General features: G+C 41.1%; 1 protein-coding gene across 4 annotated transcripts in view; it reads left to right on the top strand.

Moving 5' to 3' along the window:
- ano7 (anoctamin 7) overlaps window positions 1-14,930 on the top strand; it is a 42,513-nt gene extending 27,583 nt beyond the window's left edge. For 2 of the 4 annotated variants that reach the window (XM_079678542.1, XM_079678543.1), the window contains 11 exons: window positions 2,575-2,712; window positions 3,417-3,512; window positions 3,880-3,982; window positions 4,447-4,558; window positions 5,143-5,197; window positions 5,819-5,916; window positions 9,782-10,026; window positions 10,809-11,014; window positions 11,216-11,355; window positions 11,436-11,526; window positions 12,733-14,930. In XM_079678542.1, the coding sequence (XP_079534668.1) occupies window positions 2,575-2,712; window positions 3,417-3,512; window positions 3,880-3,982; window positions 4,447-4,558; window positions 5,143-5,197; window positions 5,819-5,916; window positions 9,782-10,026; window positions 10,809-11,014; window positions 11,216-11,355; window positions 11,436-11,526; window positions 12,733-12,909 (1,461 nt within the window). In that variant the 3' untranslated portion in view covers window positions 12,910-14,930. The remainder of the gene's footprint in view (window positions 1-2,574; window positions 2,713-3,416; window positions 3,513-3,879; window positions 3,983-4,446; window positions 4,559-5,142; window positions 5,198-5,818; window positions 5,917-9,781; window positions 10,027-10,808; window positions 11,015-11,215; window positions 11,356-11,435; window positions 11,527-12,732) is intronic. The other 2 variants (XM_079678544.1, XM_079678545.1) reach the window with 2 other exon arrangements.
- The last annotated feature ends 1,151 nt before the right edge of the window (window positions 14,931-16,081 follow it).

Here is a 16,081-nt window from a genome sequence, read left to right as displayed (position 1 = left end):
GCTGCAGTAACGTTACATATCAGGCAAAGCTAAACACCTCGAGGTTAGCAATACTACACAGCCAACGCAACTCCGATATTGACTCTGGTTTGACTTCTCCTAGTTTCCACTTTCTTTTGGTTCTTCATTTGCTCCGTTACATTTTTTCTTTTGCGACCAGTAGACGATGTTGAACCTAACTCTGCCATGGTGAAAGTGGCCGCCTGTTGCTGGCGAGTCATTGAAGTACTGCTGCAATGAACGCCCAATGAGGGCACGCCCAATGAGGGCACGAGATACATTTGTGCGTGCACGAGATGGAAGGCTGACCGGCTAAACGGATTGGTTGTAGTTTTTACAGCACCACGGCTTCCACAGATGACATTTTTTAATGGATTTTTTGTCAAAGCATTTCAGATATTCATTGCTATCGGGATGTTAAGAGCATTCCATGGAATATAACAAAAAGTGTATCTCGAGCCGGTTTCTCAAACTTACCTACCCCACCTTTAAGACTACACCGTGCATGTACTCATACACAGCCAGTGCTTGAAGTGGGCTGCTACCGGCACTTTGCTCTTTGGTGTACCGTGACTTTTAGTATCGTACCGGCTCTTCTCTCCGGCTGCTGGCTCTCTAATCAATGCTCTTTTCAATTGATCCTTTTGCCATTAAATCGGGGAAAAAACTGCATTTCCCAGGGAGCATTGCGTTCTCAGCAGATCCTCATGTGCTAACATCTAACATAAGCGTTCCTAAAGAACATAAACTACATCCTCTACTAGTCGGCGGCTAGTCTAGGGAATTTAAACTCATTATAATGTAGTGATGGGAGTTACGGCCCTTTGAAGGGAGCCGGATCCCATGGCTCCGTTCCTTTCCGAGAGCCAATCAAAAGAGCAGTTTTTGTCACGATCTGTCTGTGTTGTGTTTTGTCTTTTTCTGTCTTTGGTTTCCTGTTTTATTTTGAAAAGTGTTCACCTCCCGTCTTGCCTGTTGCTTCCTGTCTGTTTCCCCTCCCTGATCACCCAATTGTGTTCACCTGATGCCCCTGTGTTTTCTCCTCCCTCCTCACCTGTCTCTTGTTGTTTGATTAGTCCTGTGTGCATTTAGGTTCTGTGTTTTCTGTTAGTCTTTGTGAGTTCCTTGTGTATCTTGACTGTGTTCACGGGGAAGAGTTCTGTTTTGTTTCCATTTTGACCTTGGATTAAAGGTGTTTTTTCTGTGTCCTGCCTGCTTCACTCATCCCTTACAGTTTTTTTTAAGGGGGCGGGGCTAACTTGTTTATCTGCGAAATAATCACCAGGATAAAGATTGACAGTATCGCCAGAAATCTACTTTTACTCACAGAAGATGTATAACTTGCTTCATCTCTCAGCCAAACTATACTCAAGCAGCGCTACGCCATCATCTAGGGAACATTTGCATTCAGGAAAGCAAGTTGCCGTAAAGGCGAGTGGATTCATGGCAGGCAGCGAACCAACGGTAAAAGAACGGCTCTCACCAAGAACGACTCGTTTCCCTTCGTTCGAGCCGTTCAAAAGAATCGGATCGTTCGGGAACGTCACATCACTATTATAATGTTAACCTGGCTCCAAAAACATGAAGATGACACAGTTAGAAACGGACGATGACATGCCAGATATTAAAAGTCAAACCCTACGTTGATTAGATCAGGCCAGGAGCAAGCTAACATTAGCGACCCATCAACAGCCTGGTGATGAAATGACCGACTGTTGGTCAAGAGATACAATTATGTTTTTCATCCCCCCACAGATGTCCATGTGAGCCCTGATGAGTTTTAGCACCACAATCTAAAGCGAATGCAATCAAATCATTGACATGGTTCCCTTTTAAAAAAGCTTGTGTTGTGAAGCACAACAATATCCCCTAGCATCTTAAATATATTTGTATACAATGTAAATGAGGGAGTAATGGCCCTTTTGTCCCCTCACATCAAGCACTGTACATAACTTGTGTGATATTTGACAACCTCACGGCAGATGAAGCGAGATTATTATTTTTTTTAAAGAATCTCTTTATTGAGTTTTTCATTTTCTACAAGCTCAAACAATGACATCCACAAATACAGATATCAACAATGAGTGAATAAGACATGTGCAACTAAATTAGGTTTAATGTTTTTAAATATATGGGACTGGTAAATTGAGTTGAGAGACCAAACACATGATCTGTAAAGCAGCCGAGTATAGATCGTATTTAGTTTTTTTTTGTTAGACGGCGACCTCTAGTGGCAGAGTATATAGTAGCAACAAAGTGAGCATAAGGAGGAGGGTGATGGGTGGATTGAATAGACATGTCAGACTTTGAATGGCTTCTGAAATGTAGTGGAGTGGCATACAATTAAAAAAAACTCAAAAAATGTACAAGTAACTCAAACTTGTACTTCAGTAGATGACATATTCAATCACATCCACCAGACAGCGCTACCAAACCTCGACAGTTACGTTTAGGTATGAGGACGTGTTGATCGCTGATTTATGAGATGCTCCTCTGGGTCATCATATTGGGTATAGGAACAACTGTGTTAAAGAATAAATGTGTATACTAACTATATATCTCTGTCCTCCACAGGAGCGACCTCGCCCGGAGTTCACGGCCATGGCACCGATGACGATCAGGAACCCGGTGACCGGAGCGGAGGAACCTTACTTTCCGGAAAATAAACGAATCAACCGAACGCTGACTGGCTTCATGGCCATCATCATCATGGTGAGTCTCCTCTGTCCTCCGACACTGGGATGTAATGAAACACAGGGACACTTGATGAATACACTTTTTAATGCAGGACTTTTACTTGTAACAGTGTATTTTTACTTAGTACTAAGTTAATTATCTGAACAGGCGCTTTCACACCGGAGTACTTTTCCCCCGGAACTAGGCCGATAGGTGGGGGAGATTTGGTTTTGCACCAAAAAGGATCTGGAACTAGTCCTTAGTTTGCGCGAACCTTTTCACCTACAGATAGTACCTGCTAGAGAGGTGGTACTTTCATGAGGAGGAAATGGTTCGTGGGTGTGTAGGCCACACTAACAATTTCTGATTGGCTGTGCGAATTGCAAACCACGCCCCGTTAAACTCTGAAGGTTTTGTGAACCCAAAGCAGAAGAAGAGGCGACGTCAGCGGCTTCATTCGCCAAATCCTCCCTCAGGGACTTATTCCGGTGAGAACGCGATCTACTAGGACAGTTCCAGGGACTAAAGAGTTTTGGGGGAACAAGTACCGGGGACTAGTACCGGCTAAGTACATGGTGTGAAAGCGACTAATGTCTTCCTCCTGTGCTCTGACATTGGGTTTCCATTCCATCCACTGGAGCTGACAACAATAATCAATGGTTGGAGTTTTCCAGATGTTAATTATTTCTTTCTTTCTAAAAGTGAAAATGATTTGTAGATATTCAACCACCTGTGTGCAGGTTGCTGTTGTGCTGATGTTTCTGATGGCCATCATCCTGTATCGCACCATCCTGACCATCGTTATCGACAAGTCGGACACCCCTTTAACCGGCTTTGTGAGTTTAATAAAACAGGAAACGCTTTTCTTTAAATCTCTAAAATTGTTCTGAGACAATGTCTATTTTATTATTATAAGTTATAATAAAAAATGAGTTATAGGAAATATTTTTTGAAGTTTTGTTGCCATATTTTATGGTTTTAAACATATATTTGTAAAATAATGCTTGAGAACATTATAAGAAATGGTTTATTCGAAAACATGTTTTTCAAAAGGAAATTATTATTTAATGACAAATCAAATATAACGTCAAGATGTATTATATATATAGTTTATTTATGGTACAAGAGAAACAACAGAGGCTCCAGGACGCTTCCCTGAGGAACCCCACAACTTAGTGACTTCACATTTCTGTCTTTTCTCAGGCCTCTAGGATAGCCAGTATCACAGGATCCGTGTTGAACCTGTTGGTGATCCTCATGTTGTCCAAAGTTTACACCTCGCTGGCTCACATCCTCACGCGCTGGGGTGAGTTTTGTGTCTGAAATAACTTTGTTTTAAAACTTTTGGCAATTTCATATTTTATAGATAATAATAATTAATTAATTTTTGATTATTATAATCAGTTGTTCTGTGTTTGAGGTGACTTTTTCGGGCTTTTAACCATTATGTTTATTATTTCTGCCTTTTTTAAATCATGTATCGAGCTAGTTACCTCAACATTAGCCAACAAAGGAACCTGGATTAAAACAAACATTTGAACATTACTGTAAAAGTAACAGGAATGTAATTGTCAATATCATAGTAGGGATGTCAAATTGGACACAAATATTTGTGCGATGTTTGATGATAGTTGAGAACCACCTAAAGGCAACGTTGCCAGATTAAAAGCGTATGTGTAGGATTACATTATTGATGTATTCTGGTGTGTACAGTGTTTATATTGTTTGTAGTATTCCTTTATGTAGACAATGTTGTGTTCTTCCCGTCAGAGATGCACCGGACTCAGTCTAAATATGAAGACATGTTCATCCTCAAAGTGTTCATCTTCCAGTTCATCAACTTCTACTCGTCCCCGGTTTACATCGCCTTCTTCAAAGGCAGGTGAGGAATAATTCAAACAATCACAACACGGATCACTTATTCCTCTTTTTTTCTTTCATTTGGATATTTACCTCAATGTCTTTGGCTCGGTTTGTCGGAAATGGTTTTTTCAGAAACGACGCAGATATAAAAACACAAATGTCCCAAAAGAAACCGAAGAATCCTCTTCAGCATCTTGACAACACATGCAGCATTTAGAAAACATTGAGCAACTTGAGGAAACATGCACAGCGTTTACTAAAAGCTGCAGAAACCAAACGCTGCAAATACAAAACATTTGGGCCGTTGTAGAGCGTTTGCATCTGTATCAATTTAGGAATAAACAGGGCTCTTTAACCACAGAATATGTAAGCATGGCTTTTGATTAAAACAATCGCTGCTTTGTGCATTGTTGCCTAAATGTGATGATCCAAGATGGCGGCGGGTACCGAAACTACATCCACAATGTTACCATGGTGGTGCAGTTTATCCTTCTTTGAGAACGCTGCCATAACGACACAAACACATACACATTTTGTACTGTAAAACATTTGTGGAACAGAAAAAATGTGTAACCAGCTGTTAATTTGTTTGTGTTTGTTCAGGTTTGTTGGTTATCCTGGAAATTACAACACTCTGCTAGGAATTCGCAACGAAGATGTGAGTCTGCAGTATATTAATACTGTACATATATACACATTATGTTTTAGCTAAAGGCGGCTAATGTTGGGCTATAAAGGAACTACAGCACGGTCACATGAATTCACGTCACCACCGCTAAGCTAAAGGAGGCTAATGTTGGGCTATAAAGGAACTACAGCACGGTCACATGACTTCACGTCTCCACCGCTAAGCTAAAGGAGGCTAATGTTGGGCTATAAAGGAACTACAGCACGGTCACATGACTTCACGTCACCACCGCTAAGCTAAAGGAGGCTAATGTTGGGCTATAAAGGAACTACAGCACGGTCACATGACTTCACGTCACCACCGCTAAGCTAAAGGAGGCTAATGTTGGGCTATAAAGGAACTACAGCACGGTCACATGACTTCACGTCACCACCACTAAGCTAAAGGTGGCTAATGTTGGGCTATAAAGGAACTACAGCACGGTCACATGACTTCACGTTACCACCGCTAAGCTAAAGGAGGCTAATGTTGGGCTATAAAGGAACTACAGCACGGTCACATGACTTCACGTCACCACCGCTAAGCTAAAGGAGGCTAATGTTGGGCGTTTAGTCGTCTCATTTGTGATTTGTGTGTGTGTCTGTGTGACAGTGTGGAGCCGGGGGATGCCTCGTTGAATTGGCTCAGGAGCTGCTGATCATCATGGTGGGAAAACAGCTGATCAACAACATCCAGGAGTTCCTCTTACCGTAAAAACAACACACAACACAAATCAAACACGTTCATAAACAAAAAACAACTTCATTGTTGTCACCCTTTGATGTTGCTTTACATTTTATATTCAAACTTTATGTTGAAGCTGTTTGAGTTAAAGAGGCCCTCTTCTGCTTTCCTGTTCCCTCTCCTGTAGTGTGTTCGATAGCTTTCTGTGCATGTAAACGGTCTGCAAAGGCTAACATCCCTGTGTTCCCTCCTGAGGGAGTTTCTCTCCCACAAACTAGAGATAGAGATTTTATATAATAATATTTTTTCATATTTTTAACACATTTTCACGGAGCCTTGGAGGGTTCATAGAGAGAAAAATAAATAAAACGAGGCCACGCTTTATTAATTTATGCGCACGATATATTTTCTCCTTCGCACGAGATCGCCAGGGCGTGTGTGTGTGTGTATGTTTGTGTGTGTGTCTGTGTCTGTGTATGTGTGGGCATTTGTTTTCAGAAGATATTATGATAGTGGCGTTCGCTCCGGTGCACTCCGACAGCGTTTAGCACTAGCCTACATCGAGGCTACATCTAAACGAACTTCTTTCACTTGGGAATACACATATGAGTTAGCCAGATGTGTGTAAATTACTGTTCATGGTAATTTGAAAACAAATGCCGGTGTCGGACACACAAACACACCGAACACACACACACACACACACACACACACACACATCATGTAGCATTTCACGTTTCCATAGCAACAACAACATCTTGTCAACAGCGTAAACTCGCCTTCAAAATAAAAGCATCTAAATAAAACAGAAAGTTAACCTAATTACATTTAAGACATATACAACTGCAACGAAGGTAACACAAACAATGTCATATCCTTTTCAGTTTCACAGAACACAAATTGGGTTATTTACACATCATGCGCCCTGGTGACCGGACATCTCCTTCATAAAACGAGTAATAGGGGGAATAATCGGGCAGTTCGATGTGTGTAGAGGTGTGTGTGTGTGTGTGTGTGTGTGTGTGTGTGTGTGTGTGTGTGTGTGTGTGTGTGTGTGTGTGTGTGTGTGTGTGTGTGTGTGTGTGTGTGTGTGTGTGTGTGTGTGTGTGTGTGTGTGTGTGTGTGTGTGTGTGTGTGTGTGTGTGTGTGTGTGTGTGTGTGTGTGTGTGTGTTAGGGTGACCAGGTCCCAACAAACCAAATGTGGGACAAGGAGTATGTTTGTGTTGGACAATGTGGGACACCCTCTCAACAGCACCCCGGAAAAAAAATCTCTATTTCTATTCTGTTTAATTTGGTTTATTCAACAGCATCCAATAAACAATGACAGAAAGTGAAGTCAAAATGCAGTTACAATTTAGTATCTTGATAAAGAAAAGTAAACTAAGGCTAACCAAGGCAGCAGGCATTATTCACTTCAAGTGTTTAGAAATGCATCTTCCTAATTCAACTAGTATTACCTGTAAAAGTAGGAACAACATAAATTAATAGATCAAATAAAACCGGCCAGGAGGGAACAAGAACATAATAATACATCAAATAAAATAGTTTTCAGTTTTGTCCATCACAGCAACAACAGGTGGGCCCCCCCACAGTGTGTGGGCTATTTTGTCACCTAGAACCACTGGTGTCTTTAACTCTGTCAAACAACTCTCCACAGAGGCAGGGGCAAGCACATCTGTTATTATGGACGCTGCTTTTGTACGACCACATGACATTTTCTTTACTATCTCAGAGTCTGGAAAAATGGTCGGCGCTAGCTTGTTACCAGAGTCATTTGACCTGTATGATTGGTAGTGTTGCACTGTATGGTAAACACTTGTTATTTCTGATGCTGTTACCTTGTCTGAGTGGCCATCATTTTTTGGTTTGAGTAGGAATGTTTCCATAGAGTGGGATGTCTCTTTTTGAGCGACACGTTTCTTGTGAGAATCGCATTCTGTGTCTTTTAACGTCGTATTCACCGCCATGTGAAATTTGAAAAATTACTCTTGCAAAGATTGCAAAAAAATCTGCACTGGCTTCACCCACGGGTAAGTGTCTTCCCAGACTTTGTTGTATGTGCATCTTCTTTGCTTCTTAGCTGTAGTTTCAGTTTCCTCCATTTTCCATAACCTGCTGCGTCGCCTGCGTTATTGGCTGACTTTCGTTGTTGTTGTTTGGCGGGGCCGCGGCGGGGTGTGTGTGAGTGAGTTACTCTCATTGGTTAACACTTGACCAGCACCCGGCGTGTGTTACAGTTTGATTGACAGCAAACACACCCCGTGATGATAGCCTTCCCTGCTTTCTCAACAGCCATTTGATAAAGCTGATTTTAAGAAAAGCGTTTTAGCCTATCAAAATGAAATATGCGGGACATCGTCTCAATTTGCGGGACGCACCAAAAGTCGTGAAAATGCTGTGCAGTCCCGCGCAAAGCGGGACATCTGGTCACCCTAGTGTGTGTGTGTGTGTGTGTGTGTGTGTGTGTGTGTGTGTGTGTGTGTGTGTGTGTGTGTGTGTGTGTGTGTGTGTGTGTGTTTATGTGTGTGTTTGAGTGTGTGTGTGTGTGTGTGTGTGTGTGTGTGTGTGTTTATGTGTGTGTTTGAGTGTTTGTGTGTGTGTGTGTGTGTGTGTGTGTGTGTGTGTGTGTGTGTGTGTGTGTGTGTGTGTGTGTGTGTGTGTGTGTGCTTATGTGTGTGTTTGAGTGTGTGTGTGTGTGTGTGTGTGTGTGTGTGTGTGTGTGTGTGTGTGTGTGTGTGTGTGTGTGTGTGTGTGTGTGTGTGTGTGTGTGTGTGTGTGTGTGTGTGTGTTTATGTGTGTGTGTGTGTGTGTGTGTGTGTGTCTGTGTCTGTGTATGTGTGGGCATTTGTTTTCAGAAGATATTATGATAGTGGCGTTCGCTCCGGTGCACTCCGACAGCGTTTAGCACTAGCCTACATCGAGGCTACATCTAAACGAACTTCTTTCACTTGGGAATACACATATGAGTTAGCCAGATGTGTGTAAATTACTGTTCATGGTAATTTGAAAACAAATGCCGGTGTCGGACACACAAACACACCGAACACACACACACACACACACACACACACACACACACACACACACACACACACACATCATGTAGCATTTCACGTTTCCATAGCAACAACAACATCTTGTCAACAGCGTAAACTCGCCTTCAAAATAAAAGCATCTAAATAAAACAGAAAGTTAACCTAATTACATTTTTACAACTGCAACGAAGGTAACACAAACAATGTCATATCCTTTTCAGTTTCACAGAACACAAATTGGGTTATTTACACATCATGCGCCCTGGTGACCGGACGTCTCCTTCATAAAACGAGTAATAGGGGGAATAATCGGGCAGTTCGATGTGTGTAGAGGTGTGTGTGTGTGTGTGTGTGTGTGTGTGTGTGTGTGTGTGTGTGTGTGTGTGTGTGTGTGTGTGTGTGTGTGTGTGTGTGTGTGTGTGTGTGTGTGTGTGTGTGTGTGTGTGTGTGTGTGTGTGTGTGTGTGTGTGTGTGTGTGTGTGTGTGTGTGGCGCTGCAGATAGCTGATACTGTGAGAGTCACGGACATGAATTCATAGATCGAGGCAGACTGGTTCAAGTTCTCGTGCACACGAAAAGGTATCTCATGTGAACGAGAAAGTATATCGTGCGCACAAATTAATAAAACTTGGCCTCGTTTTATTTATTTTTCGCTCTATGAACCCTCCAGCGCTCCGTACATTTTTCATACATTTTTGGAAGTTTGTATCATGTATTTTACAAATTGTTAAAAAATATATATTCCCAAATTCCAGGCAAACAACTTCACAGAAACTTTTTTTTTTTGGTATCAAATAATTTTCCCATAAAGTTTGAACAAAATCAAAAATGTAAGTGAGGGCTCACTATTTTGCAGGAAGCTGAAGTCGTGGTGGCAGAAGAGGAACAGAAGTCCTCGGCTGAAGGAGCAGAAGGGGGAGAAAGAGGAGGAGGAGAAGGGGGAGAAAGAGGAGGAGCAGAAGGGGGAGAAAGAGGAGGAGGAGAAGGGGGATGAAGAGGAGGAAGGGAAGGGGGATGAAGAGGAGGAGGAGGTTTGTCCCTGGGAGGCAGATTACCAGCTGCTGGTCTGCGAGGGACTCTTCAGCGAATACCTGGAGATGGGTGAGAGTTTCAAGTGCATCAAATATTGTTCTTTAATCCCTTCAGTTACTTCACAGATGTGGATGAATGATGTGAAATATAATCAAGTGTTAAATCAGACTTTAGTTCCACCTGGAGTAAATCCACCAGCTACCCTGCAGTATACAAAGTCATTCAAACTAGCTGCACCTTTACCAGCTTTGAGAACACTTTCATGATCAATCATTATAAAACATATCATATCTATTATTCTGAAATGGACCAATCTGCACAATGACTACTTTTACTGTCTTTCACTATATTTTGATGAGAATACTTTTATACTTTCACTTGAGGAACATTTTGAATGCAGGACTTTTACTGTAACAGAGTATTCCTACACTCTGGTACTTCTACTTTTACTCAAGTACAAGATCTGAGTACTTCTACTTTTACTCAAGTACAAGATCTGAGTACTTCTACTTTTACTCAAGTACAAGATCTGAGTACTTCTACTTTTATTCAAGTACAAGATCTGAGTACTTCTACTTTTACTCAAGTACAAGATCTGAGTACTTCTACTTTTACTCAAGTACAAGCTCTGAGTACTTCTACTTTTACTCAAGTACAAGATCTGAGTACTTCTACTTTTATCAAGAACAAGATCAGAGTACTTCTACTTTTACTCAAGTACACGATCTGAGTACTTCTACTTTTACTCAAGTACAAGATCAGAGTACTTCTTCCACCTCTGGATTTGTTCACCTGTGTCTCCCTGACTGGTGGGGTTAACGGAGATGCAACGACTCCCTCTTCCTCCTCAGTGATCCAGTTTGGTTTCATCACCATCTTCGTGGCGGCGTTTCCTCTCGCCCCTTTCTTCGCTCTCATCAATAACTGGGTGGAGATCCGCCTGGACGCTCAGAAGTTTGTGACTGAATATCGCCGCCCGGTGGTGGAGCGAGTGCAGGACCTCGGCATCTGGCTACCCATCCTGCAGCTCATCACACACGTGGCCGTTTTCAGCAACGTAAGACTCTCCGCAGACAATACAGAGCAGCAGTGACGTTATTGCACGTTATCGCCTTCAGGGTCCAACACAGATCATCCCTGCAAGTGTATATTCCTCATGAGTCACCCTTGACGCTCCTATTTGTCTCACATGACCTTTAGAGATTCAAATTGCTGACTCATATTCTCAGAATGTGAACTTTTCCACACCTGTTTTCAGGCTTTCCTCATCGCCTTCACCTCGTCCTTCCTGCCTCGCCTGTACTACCGCAACACCAGAGACAGCAATCTCAACGGCTTCATCAACTTCACTCTGGCAACATCACCAAGCAACTACAGCCAGCAACACACACGGTGCAGGTAGGCAACGTCACCAACGACACGCAACAGGAAATGCAATCTGTTGATGAAGTTGTTGTTGTCTATGCTGTGCTGAACAGGTATCTGGATTTGAGGGACGAAGAAGGACACTACCTCCCTGAGTACTATCACCTCCTCGCCATACGACTCGCCTTCGTCATCGTGTTTGAGGTCCGTGTTTTAAGTTTTGTTTTAGAGTCCAACTGCGGGAATGAGTTCTGACATGACTCAGCATTTCCTCGCTTCCTGTCCCTGGGTCTCTCTTCAATGGTTTTCTGAATGTGTTTCTTGTTGTTATCCTGAAATAAGGTCTGTGGTTAACACAAGCTGAAGAGATTTTAACGTTTCGTTCTACGACATAAAATATGTCAGTAAATACCCCACTGGTGGATTAAAGACAGAGGTTGCCAACAAGTTTCTAAATGAGACGACTAAACGTCATCCCGACCGTGACTACCCTGACTGGTGATGGGAATTACGACTCTTTGAAGGGAGCCTGATCTTATGGCTCCGTTCCTTTCCGAGAGCTGTTCAAAAGAGCAGTTTTTTTTAAGGGGGCGGGTCAATAGGTTTATCTGCGAAATAATCACCAGGATAAAGATTGACTGTATCGCCAGAAATCTACTTTTACTCACAAACATTTATTACTTGCTTCATCTCTCAGCCAAACTACTACTCAAGCAGCGCTATGCCATCACCATCTACGGAACATTTGCATTCAGGAAAGCAAGTTCCTTTAAAGGGGACCTATCATGCAAAATGCACCTTTGTACGTCTTGTATACATGAATATGTGTCTCCGGTGTTCCAGGGAACTCACCAAGTGTCAGAAAACACAACCCTCTATTTTCCTCCATACCCAAATCTCTTAAAAAGGGGCTGCAACGGATCTGATACAGACTGATCCAGATTTGAACACTTCTATGACCTCACAGAAGTGGCGCTACGGCTATTGGGCCAACTCCACCAATCAGGAGGAGACAGCCACGGACATTGCCGTTGGAAAGCGCTGGAGACGCTGTAGTACATATGCCAGGCCTGTAGATGGTGCTGTTCTCACAGAATCAGCCCATGATGCTAAGACAGTGTTAAATTGAGCGAAATGAGGAATGGCTAAAATGCATGATCTGTTTGGTATTTTGAAAAATAAAAAGTATAAATATGCCTTATATAGGTATGGCCCTACACTATGTTATTCAAATATAGCATGATAGGTTCACTTTAAAGGCGAGTGGATTCATGGCAGGCAGTGAACTAACGATAAAAAGAACGCCAAGTACGACTCGGTTCCCTTCCTTCGTTCCAAAGAGCCGTTCAAAAGAATCGGATCGTTCGTGAACGTAACATCACTAACCCTGACCTCCTCTCCCCTCCTCAGCACGTGGTGTTCTTCATCGGCCGAATGATCGACCTGATGGTTCCCGATGTCCCCGAGGATGTGGAGATGAAGATCAAGAGAGAGCATTACCTGGCTAAAGAAGCGCTGGCTGAGAACCAGGTTCAGAAAACCTGCTGCAGTCCAGCTGCAGCGACCGGGGGTTCGGCTCCGGCCTGAGGGCCTTCCAAACCCTCTGATCCCCTGATCAGTCCTGTATCCAAGGTTTTGCTCACTGCACAAGAGAATGATTTGACCTCTATTTTATTGTCTTGTTTTTTGGAAAGTATTTGGTCCCATTAGTCCAATGCACATATCTTATTAGAGATCGATCATTTATGTTCAGCGCTCCTTCAGATTGGAATACCTTACCACCAAACACACAAGGCTTTTATTCTTATTTTGCTGAGAATTGTAGATGCTGTTGGAGCTATATATATATCTTTATATTATTTAATAGATTAACATTTATTTTCTTGCTGTTTATTATTATTGTCATTTATTTAAATGTATTCTTAGTTACGTCATAAGTTAAAGTAGTTTCTATGCTTTTATTTTGAAGGCATGTTTTGGGCACTGGGTGATTAGAGCACCTGGTGTAATTGTATATATTGGAGACAGGTGGAAGTGGGAGCCAGAGCACTAGTAGGCAAACGGTGTTTTACCAGGGTGTTTCAAGCCAGCAAAAGGAAAGCCATAGGAAAGGCTTAAGGAAAAGGGAAATAGGAAACCTGTTCGTTTTACTTTCTTATGGAATAAACTGCACAAATGGAGAATCTTGTCTGGACCTGGATCATTGCCCTGCGTAAGATCCGCTAACTAGTGCCTCAGCGGCTGTTTTATTTTAAGTTAATTATCTGTTTTATTTCTATATGATTTTGGCCGCTACACATGCTTTTGATGAATCTGCACATACAACACACTATGTTTGTATTTATTTTATTGCTTGAACTCTTCATGAACTCTCTGTGGACACACACTTAGACAATGTTTGTGTTGTGATTGTAGTAGTCTGTTGGTTGTATTGTGACTTGATTTTTTTGATTTTTTTTTTTTACTGTCTTGCTGTTACAAGCCCCTTGAAAACGGGTTCATCTCAAGGGGTTGATCCTAAATAAATACATTTCAGTTCATTGTGTTGGAGGAGGGGCATGTCAAAATGATATAAGATTCAACAGTTTTGATTAATTATGGTATTCCTTTAAGAAAGTAAAAATAAATAAGATAATCCAGCATTTATGAGAATAATATAATGAAATATACAGGTTTAAATGTTTTTATTTATGAAAATTATGCAATGCAATCATTATGGAGACTCAAAATGAAATTGAAACACTAGGTTCAATCAACATATGTATAGAGAAAATAGTTAAGAGGATTAATACCTTTTATAAAAATCTTTCTGTGAATAAGAATACAAATGTGTCATTGCTTTTGAAAAAAAAGGGCAAACAATCACATTTGTGGAAAGAGACATTTATTTATAATTAGAAGGTGATGGGATGGAGAAGATATTTATATTTGTTCTTGTGCGGTTAATTTAATCTATGGGAATATTTAACATCCACTAGAATACAATAGATGGACTGGGTGTTTCTCAATGTCGAGGAAGCATCCTCCAGAGCCACTATTTCAAGGATGCTACGTCATCGAATCCCGCCGAAGGACTGTTCCAATGTCCAGGATCCTTGGAATTCTACCGAGGACTGAATCCTTCTTTGCAAGACATTTCGAGGATGCACCAGTGTATCCTCCGCGGTCTTAAAATCCCCACAATGCTTTGCGCACGGACCAATTTCCTAAATCTTTGGCGGAAAATGTAAGGCGGGGCCTCTCATATGACGCAAACCTGCACACTTGCTCGCCTGTTCCATTCTTCGTTCTCCGAATGCCAGGAAGGATTCTTGCCAAGCCTCTGATGGACCTGACTCGTAGGGACTTGTCTTTTAGGAAGCGTCCTCGACATTGAGAAATACCCACTGACTCCAAACACAGTTTCTAGCCAGAACTCCAGCAGTATGAAAGCACAATTAAAAAATAACACATAATTCTGAAGGCCATAAAAACAATTTGCATATTTATTTTAAATATCTGCTTTTATTTTACTTTCTACTTTGTCTGTGTACCACTAATGAATGGTTTTGTGTGAATATGTTGTAATGTTCCTATTTTTTCTTGAATAAAGTAAAAAAGAAAAATAACTTTTTGCACCTTTTGCTTAGTTTCATATTTAAACATTCTGAAAACTTGTAACACAAATAATATCCGTCTTTATTTCAGTAACTGGGCAGCTTTCGTTTTCACCTGTAATGTAAAGCAAAATGATATGTATGGCAAAGATACCCATTATTATATACAGTAACCTAAACAAAATATTCTTCTCTCACTTTGTATGAGGATGAATGCAGGACTTTGACTTGTATCTGATTATTTTTACACTGCAGTATTTATGAAAAACTGTTTTTTGTTTAAACAGAAATCCCATCTGTTATAATTGAGGCAAATGCTTACATATATTCATCTTACAAAGAGATGAGAGGATTGATGCCAGATTAGCTTTTATGAAAGGCTAAAGGTGGACAGCTCTTTGTTATGTAGTATAATGATAACCCTAACTGTGTATTTCTCATTATTTTACCTTTTGTTTTTCTCTTTTTCTTAGCTTTTAAAAAATGATGCATCGTTTTTGTGTCTCCCAGTCAGAGGTGGGAAGTAACTAAGTATATTTTTATATTTTTTGACACATTTCAGATAGTGTCAAATATCTGAAATGTGACATACAGTATTATGTCAAATTGGGTTTTAATGGTAAAATAACTCTTATTTTTCACTTGGATGATTTTTTTTGGTTTAAATTAGTTTGAACATTCTTTGAATTGAAGAATAAAGAATATACTAAATGTAATTGAATCAGCTAAAGTAACTGAGCAGACCATAATCATATTTCTAATTGTGCATATGTCACCCTAACTATGAAAGTTTAGGGTTAATGTCCCGATGTGACAGCAGTGTCACAGCAATGTTTGTCTCATTTGTTTCATATCAATTTGATCAAGAAATGTTTCCACAACAGGTTAAATGTAATAAAGGACATGTTATGTAAGCATTTTCATTCTTAACAGGCTTGAATTTGACCTTAAGCAACAAACAACAAAGCTTTTGAAATGTAGCTCGTTCTGTCACATGTGTTAGCCGGGCACATGGACATCTTGGACATGTTGCTATGGGAACACAAAGTCACATGACCTGGACCACGACCCCCCCAGACTGTTCAGGGTGTGTCACTGAGGGACTTCATGAGATAAAATAAAGGCTAAAGCTGTAGAAGGAACTTTCCAGAACATTTAAAGTT

Source organism: Notothenia rossii (assembly GCF_949606895.1).
Source record: "Notothenia rossii genome assembly, chromosome: 4".
Classification (NCBI taxonomy): domain Eukaryota; kingdom Metazoa; phylum Chordata; class Actinopteri; order Perciformes; family Nototheniidae; genus Notothenia; species Notothenia rossii.
This window is presented reverse-complemented; position numbering and strand designations above follow the sequence as displayed.